Source organism: Emydura macquarii, unplaced genomic scaffold (genome assembly GCF_026122565.2).
Source record: "Emydura macquarii macquarii isolate MOO-44397 ecotype Brisbane River unplaced genomic scaffold, CSIRO-AGI_Emac_v2 contig_306, whole genome shotgun sequence".
In the NCBI taxonomy this organism is placed as follows: domain Eukaryota; kingdom Metazoa; phylum Chordata; order Testudines; family Chelidae; genus Emydura; species Emydura macquarii.
The window spans coordinates 3,726,098-3,735,996 of NW_027130443.1; the positions used below are offsets into that span (position 1 = coordinate 3,726,098).

The window sequence follows — 9,899 nt, forward strand, 5'->3', positions numbered from 1 at the left end:
CTCCTCAGTAAACCTTGCCTGGAGGAAATGGTTGCTGGAATTTTGGCTCTCCTAGTTGAGGTACCCCGTCCAGTACACCATGCCATAGCTGGACCATCCTGGTAGCACGTAAAGAAGGTACTCTTCTTATGAGATTGAGGCATCATCTGAGCCATCCTGTTAGAGGTGTTCAGCATCTTCAGGTGTGCTCTGTTACTGACCACACAGCAACACCTAGAGTGCCCAGGTCTGGGTGTACCACTAGTCCTTTCTGAAGATCTAGGCAGGTAATGGGGAGGAAATTGAGCCCATCGGACAATTTCAGGTCACTGAGCTATGTCTTTCACTGACATTCTGGGAGATGAGGACGAGAGGACTCTGTGGAGGGCTGCCTTTTTTAGTTTCTTCACATAAAATGTAGCAGGAAAAACAGAGACGCCAGACAGAAGTTCCACAGAATAGAAACCCATTGTGAGCAAGAGCCTGTAGTGCTAGATGTTGCTGTAACTGGTAATACACCAGCTGCAGTACCGCTGGCACATGGCCTTTCCTTTCGATGCCAACAGGCCAACGGTATGCGTCCCCTGCTGGCCAGCTAAGTCAAAAGATTCCTCCTGTAGAGACATCTTATGGGATACTTTGACCTGGTGTGAGAACATTTACACCAAGGCTCTTTTCATTCCTAACTGCTACCCTGTAGCACTAGGATGGCCATGCGTACCACCTAGCCCAGCATTCGTGTGTTGGTTGTGATGCAGAGTGCGGAGTTACTGCAGAGACGCACTCTTTCTCAGCTTGTGCTGGCTCTGCCAACACACAGATAACGTCACATCTTTGGCAACCTTCACTGACGCTTCTGGATTGTATCCACTAGGATAGCTCATTGTTGGAAGGCCCTGGAATGAAGCTATTTTCATATGACTGTCACAGGGTGTTACGGTTCTGGGGTGCAATCCAGACTAGTGAAAGGTTGTATCATCACTTGCCCTGGAACCCTGGGTGCCTCACAATGCTCTGCTGTTGTAGCTAGGCTTCTCACAAGCAGCCTACCAGCATGCAGGTCACACCCTGTGTGTGCGCATGCTAGACAGCCGTAAGCCAGCAACTCTGACCCCAGCAACCTGTCTACAGCCCCCTCACCTCACTCTGGCTTCCACCAGCCTTGGTTACAACCAGCAAAGTGACCCCAACCCATTCCCAGTCCTGAATTCCCCAAAACTTCATGTTCTGATGTGTCCAGCCCTCCCCTGGCTAGCTCAGAAAGATAATAAGGTTCATGTGTTCCTCTAAAGACACAAAAACACACCACAGTTTAGTAACTTAATTGGGGTGAATACACCCTTCCCTTTAAACACCGCACTGAGTTGGCTAATAGTAAAATAAAACAAATTTATTAACATTAAGCCACAGGCTAAGTGATGGTAAGTAAAAGCAACAAAGTTAGAAAGGGTTACAAGCAAATAAAAGTGAAAACATGCATCTAAAAGTCTAAAACTTAATCTAGCAAGATGCAGGTTTGTTCCAGATGGTTTCTCCTCAATCTCCTTCTTCCCAAACATGGCTGACTTTCCCTCAGTCAGGACCTTCCACAAAAGCACAAGGTGCTGGTTTCCCTTGTCGTTAGGTGAAAGATCTTTGGCTAAGCAGATTTCTCACAGATGTTCAGTTCAAGAGACTTCAGGGCTCCCGCCTTGATTGAAGGATCCATATTTCTCAGATTGCAAGAGGTCTGGCCTCTTGTGTCGGTTTAGTGATGGATACTAAAGATGGCTTCTATCCTGGCTCATATCTTCTAAGCTTCAATGAACTTGTTTCAAGAGGCATGCTAACCTCATGCTGTTCTCTCTTACCTGTGGGCTTTCCATCCCCCTGTATGAGTTCTATGTAAATGGGGCTTCTGTTGTTTGATTCTACCATGCCTAATTTACGCAGGAGGCTGATAGATAGCTGTGACACTCTCCTGTCTGGGCAGACTATACAGCTAGTAGAAATGAGTATCCATAATTTCTATATAGCGTTAATACATACATTTTATAATGAAATCACCACCAGTGTGTCCTTAGCTTTCAGAAAAGACCTCACTCTATCCATGTTTATAATACACGAATGTAGTATACAATCAACTGATTCAGTCGCTTATCACTTGAGGTTTGGCCCCCTCGTCTTTATAGACCAGGACACCTTTGAAATGGATTCGTCGGAAAAGTAAAACCCAGACCAAGCTTCTCTCTCCGGGATGCTATCGACACCATGCTGCCTTTTCTCCCAGTTCTTAATGTGATGGGTCAGTTTATGCTTATGTGTAAACTGAGGTAAACACACATTCCGTTGTTTAGGACAAACCTGTTTAACAACTCCCCTCGACACAGCAAGTTTGAACATATTTTAGTTATTCCAGCACATATCTATAACTCTTAATACCCATCACCTATGTCCATGACAAGAATATTAATGACCAGTGAGTTGTTAGTTTTCAAAGGATGTATCTGTAGGCGTATTTTGTACAGAGATTATCACACTAATGTGTAGGTGATGTGTGGGGTGTGAACATGGAGGTGTGTAATGTCACAATGACAAAGTCAGAGCCCAAAACTATCATGTCCAGAAGGGAGAGGACAAACCTGTGGGCAGAGCTGAGGTCTCTGACTAATCCAGCTCACTGATGCAGCATCTCTTCCAACAGAGAGACTGCTTTGTCTCGTAATGCTCCAGAGCAGCTGATGCGAAGAGTAGCAGGTACTGTTCTTGTCATTTACCAGTAGGCTCAGTGATTTAAATGCTGCAGTCTCAGAGACTGTCTGTGTAAGTCTCCTAATTCACTGTAACAACTTAAGAAAAGACCTGGGCATCACTGTACGACAGCTCAGTGAAGCTGCTTTGATAAGGCTGTCCTACAGTCATTGTTTCACCTAGCATCCACCTCCAAGCAAGCAGGCAACTGCTTGTTAGTCACCAGCAATGGAGAACAACTGGTTACTTACCTTACAGTGCCTGATTCTTCCAGATGTTTTGTCCACATGCATTCCACAATCTGCCCTCTGACAGTGACTCTGGCATTCTGTATTGGGAAAGGAAGTGAGTGGACCTATTCCACCCTTTCTGCCCTGAGCTGGGACTGAGAGAGGACATCTAGGGTGCAGGAGTAGCCCCCCTGGACTCTGCTGGCCAAAAGAATCTGATCTCATGCACACGCGCACCAAGAGTAGTTACCCATGCCAACAGAAGCAATTCTACCTCCCCAGAGGCAGTAGCTAGGTCAAGGGGAGAATTCTCCTATCAACCTAGTGCTGTCTAGACCAGGGGTTAAGGCCAATTTAGCTGCGTGACTCAGAGTTGTGGATTTTTCATACCCGAGTGGTTCTACAGACCTAATTTCTTGGTGTAAACCAGGCCTAAATCAAATTAAGTCCACTTTATTTCTGAATAAGCCCATCCACACAGGCGTTTCATGCAGTTTAACTAGTCCACTTTAAAGTTACACTTTTAGTTAATTTGGCCTAATTTTCCTGAGTATCTCTGTGTAGACAAGACCTCAGCTATCTGCTCCTTGTTCAGATATGTACAGACTGTTTTAAGGTCATTTCAACCACCTCTATGATAGACATTTTTGACATTCTCTTCCTTAGGCCATGTCTACAGTACAAGATTATGTTGACTTCAGTTACATTGGCATACAGCAGCCGCAGTTCTCACACTGCTTTGTGTGCACGCTACATGCCTTTTGTTGGCAGTGTATGTTCTCACCAAGAGGACTTACCCATGGTGCAGTGCACTCTGCATTGGTACAAGCAGCGCACTGTCCTCGCCCCCAGTCAGTGCACTGTTTTGCGAAGTTTTTGCAATGCCTCATGAAGCTGAAATGAGCTCCCCATGGCAACTGGAAACATGGGGTCAACTTCCCATAATAAAGGGTTCTCCATCCTATAATTTTATCTGCATCCAATAATATTTCGCACTTCTTTTCAAAATCCCCATGAACCCGTGTGTTCCTTCTCACTGTCTGCGATCTCTGACAGAAGCACGGAGCCTCACAGCTCTACACTATTGTCGTGCATGTTACAAGCACAGGGCACCTGATCCGGCAGTAGTTGCAGTGCCTCAAAAGGAGCCATGGAGAACATGACGATTCCTTGGAGACTAGATTGCTGCAGGACATAGAAAGAAACAATTCAAGGTTGTTAGTGGTGTTCATGGAGCAGCTGCAGATGGTGGAGCCTGAGAATCAAGCATTGACTGGTGAGATCACATTGTCATGCAGAATTTTCAGATGGACAAGACCACATTCCTGGATCTGTGTGCCAAACTCACCCCAGCACTCCAACACCAAAACGAGAGCTGCACTGACAGTGGAGAAGTGAGTGGCAACTGCACTGTGGAAACTTGCAGTGCCAGATTACTACCAGTCAGTCGGGAATCAATTTGGAGTCTGGAAATCCACTGCAGAGGCCATTGTCATGCAAGTGTGCAGGGACATTAATCACCATCTGCTGTGCCGGACACAGTGGACAATTCTGTAGCAACGGGCTTCTCGAACTGCAACTGTGATAAATGGCACGCACATCCCTATTTTAGCACCAGACCACCTTGCCACAGAGTACATCAACAGAAAGGATTACTGGTCTATGGTAATGCAAACACTGGAGAATCACCAGGGATGCTTTACGGATATCAGTGTGGGCAGGTGCATGCCATGGGTATCTAAGAACACAGGACTGTTCAGAAAGCTGCAAGCAGGAACTTTCTTTCCTTACCAGCAGACGGCTACTGGGAATGTTGAAATGCAAACAATGATCCTGGGAGACCCAGCCTACCCCCTGCTCTCATGGCTCATGAAGCTGTACACTGACCGCCTTGGCACACCCAGGAGCGCTTCAGCTACAGGCTCAGCAGGTGCAGAATGACCACTGAATGTGCCTTTGGTCATTTGAAGGGTCACTGGCATGGTTTACTTTCAAAATTGGACCTCAGTGAAAAAAATATCCCATTTGCTATAGCTGCCTGCTGTGTCCTGCATAACATCTGCGAATCAAGGGGGAAAGTTTTCACCAGGGTGCAGGATGGAGGAGGAGCAGCTGTCCGCTGCATTTGAACAGCCAGATACCAGGGCTATTACAAGAGTTCAATGAAGAGCTACACAGCTCAGGGAGGCTTTGAAAGAACATTTTAATAGTGAGCCCGAGCAGCGTGTGTTGTAGTGTGCTCTCCCTGGCCTTGCTCTTCTGCAGCCTGGTATGATTCCTGTGGTGATTGCTGGGTGTGTAGAAATATAACATTGACAATGCACCTATTAATATAGTCTTCAGTGATGCTACGGGTTCCGTGACAAAATGAAGTAACAGGAAATTGGTGCATGTCAGACCTGCTCAGCACCAGATAGCATATGTTGTGAACTAATAAAGATGAATTTTGTTCCAAAAATAGGTTTATTCTGTAACATGAACCTGGCAATTAAAATAAACCTATAAAAAACTCAATAAATTAAGTGAACAGAACTTATGAAGGGGAAAGAACACTTATTTCCATTTCAGATACACACACAGCAACTGTGACTTTCACAGATCAGAGTATGTGTAGCTGTGTTTGTCTTCTATGTTCCCTGGAGTGGAGTGGTAGGGGTGTGCAGCAACCCTTGCTGCCATGTAGCATGGGGGAGGGAGAGGGGAGGTGAAGGGAGGCAATATTGAAGTCTCCATGGGCTGGAGAAAGAGGCGAGCACGGGATTCTTGGACCTACAGGTCCACCAGAGTCTGCAGCATCGCTGTTTGCTGCCTGAGAAGCCCCATTATGTCCTGGTGCATCTCTCTTTTTCCTGCTTGGATTCCCGGGCCTTTCTCCTCTCCACTTTTCCTTCACCAGGCTGTCTGCAAGGGGGATCCTCCAGGCCCAGCCCCAGTCCTCTTTTTTCTCTTCCTTCTCTGGCTCAGGTGTTCTGCATGTGTGGCAGGGGAGACCCTGAAGGCCACAATGGCAGCAGCTGCAGATACAACACCCAGAGGTACCATTGTCAGTGTATTCACAGTGGAAATCAAGAATTAGGATACTGACTTCACTCCCCTTGATCCCCAAAAGTCGCGAGCACAACAGTCTCACTTCTGCTTGGGATTGATACAGCATGCTGAGTGTCACAGCACCTGCCATGGGGAGCATGGCCCTTGAGGGAGGGGGCTGAGGAAATGAGGGGGGGACTAGCTCACAGGCATGGGTATATTTGTATAGGACAGTGGCACTGAGCACAGGTACTGTTTTCCACAAGCGGGGGTGATTTTAGCTGCTTTCTCATTCCTGAGGGTAACAGCAGAGAAAGCACAGCTGCTGCTGGCGTCCCTATGCCGCCTGGGTCTGTGTACTGCAATGGTGCCTGCTGAAGTCATTGCTGAGCAGCATGGGAAAGTGTCCTACTGCAGCAGAAGAAATAAGGCGACCTTACCCAGAAACCTTCGGCAGAGGACTGCAGAGTACTTCCATGGAAGTTTCATTGAGATCTCTACAGAAGAGTCACGGAACGTGCCCGTGCACATAAACAAACTGCTCCGCATGGCCCCCGTCATCTACCTCTACAGCGGAATGAAAAGCATGTAGCAACTCTGCCTCTTGATTGTTTCGCTACTTTTTTTTTTTTTTTTTTGCTAGAAGAGACTAAATCAACAGATGTGTCCTGCTACTTTGGGGGTTCCATCCCAGTGTTTCAAAGCAAACTGCATACTTACCAGAGGTTCCTTCCCCTGCATCCAGCTTGCCTGTGCTGGCCTGTGGGGACCGGTTGGACTGTGGTGGAGTCAAAAGCATGTCCTGGCTCACTGTGCAGCTAGATCCCAGCTTCCTGTCCACCTGACCGCTGGGCAGCAAAGTTGACAACGGCGACCAGAGTGGTCACTGTGGGGCATTATGGGACAGCTCCTGGAGGCCAGTAACAGTTGGCATAAGTAATGCAGTGTCTATATTGATACTGCATCGACCTAACTACATCAACCCTGAATCTATGCTGCTTGGGCATAGTGGGTGTTAAGTCAGAGTAGTGGGGCAGTACCATCGGTGGGAGTGAAATTTAAGTGGACACACATCCATAGGTAGGTCTATGTAAGATGTTTTGCACTGACCTAACCATCAGTGGAGTACAGGCCTTAGTTTAAAGAATTTAGGAGCACAAATCTTTCAATGGGAATTGCACAACTAAAAAATCCCTTAGGAATTTTAAGGATCTTTATCTATTTAGGGGACGTTTTATCCAATTCTTGCATTGTAGGTTATTTTCCAGACCTTGAATCATTCTTGTAGCTCTTCTTTGAATCCTCTTTTTCAGCATCCTTTTTAAAGTGTGGACAACAAAATTGAATACAGCACTCCAGTAATTGTCTAATCCAGGGGTTCTCAACCGGTGGTACGCGTACCACCAGTGGTACGCGGAAGACGGCTCGGTGGTACGCGAGGGAAAATACGCCGCCGATTCCGCCGCCGAATCCCCCTCTCACCGCCGCCGACAAACCCTGCCGTCGCCGATTCCCCCCGCCTTGCCGCCGCCGAAAAACCGTGCTGCCGCCGAATTCCCCCCCTTGCCGCCGCCGAAAAACCCTGCTGACGCCGAATCCCCCCCCCGCCGCCGCTGATAAACCCTGCCGCCGCCGAGAAACCTTGCCGCCGCCGAATCTCTTCCCCCGCCGCTGCCCAAAGAATTCTCTGCCGCCGAATTAAACCCCCCCGCCGCAAAACCCATTTCCCGCCGCCGAGAAACCGTGCCGCCGCCGCAAGTCCCATCCTCTCTGCCGCCGAAAACTGGGAAACGGCGGCAGGGTTTCGGCGGAGGGCATCGATCCCTCCACGCAACACCGCAATTTTACCGAGTCCTACTCGGGTCAGGTACAGTCAGGTGAAACGGTACTTGACCCGACTGTACCTGACCCGAGTGGTACTCTGTAAAAAAAAGGTTGAGAACCGCTGCTGTATACAAAGGTTGTATTTACTTCCACTAGTTAAGTAAAATTATTGTTTTAAAAAAAAAATCTACAAATTTTTAGATTCTGTAACTATTTTTTTAATTCACATTTTGAAAATGTAGGTCTCAATGACCTGGCCTTGTCCTTTTGAATAGCTGTTGCATTTTAGTCCAGAGGCAGTTTCCTGGCAATCGTGGGGGAAGCAATTCAGTGGAGAGACAGAGAGAACGTGTGCATGTATATATCATAAAGCACTTTGGGATCCCCCTTGGGATAAAAGGTAGTTTGGAAATGCAAGAGGTTATTTACTTTGCTTATGTTCTTGCACGGGAAATCAGATTAATCTTCCCAATAGTATCACCATAGGAACTTTCACCTGGTTTTCACTGCTTTTTTTTCTTCTAGAGATCGACTTAGAACAATGACCAATGTCTTGGGTGATGCACTAGCTGCAGGCATCATAGCACATGTCTGCCAGAAAGATTTTGCACCAAAGCCACAGAAAGTACGTATATCCATTTAGCATTAAAAAGAGGGGTGCATGAGCTGAAATCAAATACAAAAACAATGGACAGATAAGGGAGCAGAATTAAAAGTATATCTTTCTTGTTGTTGTTTTTGCAGCAAGATCCAGTGAGCAACACAGAGAAGCTCTCTTCTCCAGAGAACTCTCTTCTCCAGCCCAAAGACCACGTGATGGAAATGATGGTAGAAACGTCGTCTGAACGAACAGGAGTTAATTACAATATCTGCCAGGTGTAATGGCCACATCATTTTCATCCCCAGGAAAGGGATTTTGGTGCTAAAACGCTGCCACTCTCTCTTTGTGTACGTGGGCCTTACTGTGCACAAAGGCGGCAGAAAAAGCCAGTATTTTCCATGGAGGTGTCTGAGATGCTCCAAAGAGCTACAGCAGCGTAACCGTACTGCTCAGACGTTAAATTGGAAGCAGTAATACCAACTGTTTGTGGCTTTAGCTGAGCGGCTACATCTATGAAGTTGTCGTCTTGATAGTCCAAAACAACGGGTGTTTGAAGGTCTCATTCCACTAGTTTATCAGCACATTTTTTTTTTCTAGGGCAGAGGAATGGACAGCTATTAGAGGAGAATCTTAGCAGGTCATTTTAAAAATGGGGCTGAGACGAGGCAGAGCTTTGTCACCTTGCCCATTCTCTGTTAGCAATCTCTGTCAATTTGCATTGTTTATTATGCAGATAATTTTTTGACCATCTTGTTTTTAAATTGTTGCTTTTTTATAGTGAGATTTTACATTCTCTAAAAATCAAGATTTCAAGCAGACTTTCTGTCTATAATTCAAAATCTTATTTTGTCTTGAAGGAACAGGCTGTTTACACATCTTTGGACTTCCGAGACATTGCTCATTACACACAGAATTTAGGAGCAGAGTTCTTTTGAAATGTTCCCATTTTTTTTCTTCACTTCACTGTAGTCACTATGAATCGATAAGGTTCCCAACCACCATTGGTGACTCCGTAAATGACTACTCCATCTAGTAACTTGCATCTTCACCATACTGAACAGTAAGATTTGGGAATGAACGGCAAAATCTGCATGTTGAGAATGGAATACAAGAATCAAACGTCTGTAAATCATTTTTGGTTTCTTCATGATAAAGTTAACTAAATACAAACAACTTGAAACTGCATGCAGGAATGCAAAGGAAATGGAAAATACAATTGTATCTGTATTGAAATGGCTGTTTAATATGATCGAGCATTAAAACGGTGCTTTTGAATATATTTTATTTATGAATCAATTTTCCTCTGTAAGGATAAAACATGGTATGTTAACCAATCACTCCCCACATAATTTTTCCCCACCAGAGAGTTATGGGCCAGATCCCAATCAAATTATGCTGATTTCCCAGCTGAAGACCTGGCCCCATTTAGAGTGTTGTTCCAAAGATAGTCTAAACTGTTTTTGTGAAAATAGTTCATGAGCTGAGTTTATATCCTTCTGGAAATGGTA

The 9,899-nt window shown here is 45.9% G+C and overlaps 1 protein-coding gene across 1 annotated transcript in view; it reads left to right on the top strand.

The window, feature by feature from the left end:
- The window catches only part of LOC137159032 (excitatory amino acid transporter 5-like), a 39,978-nt gene extending 31,306 nt beyond the window's left edge, over positions 1-8,672 (top strand). Inside the window, exons 10-11 of the mRNA XM_067557185.1 lie at positions 8,316-8,415; positions 8,535-8,672. Coding sequence (XP_067413286.1) covers positions 8,316-8,415; positions 8,535-8,672 — 238 coding nt within the window. The remainder of the gene's footprint in view (positions 1-8,315; positions 8,416-8,534) is intronic.
- Positions 8,673-9,899: the final 1,227 nt, after the last annotated feature.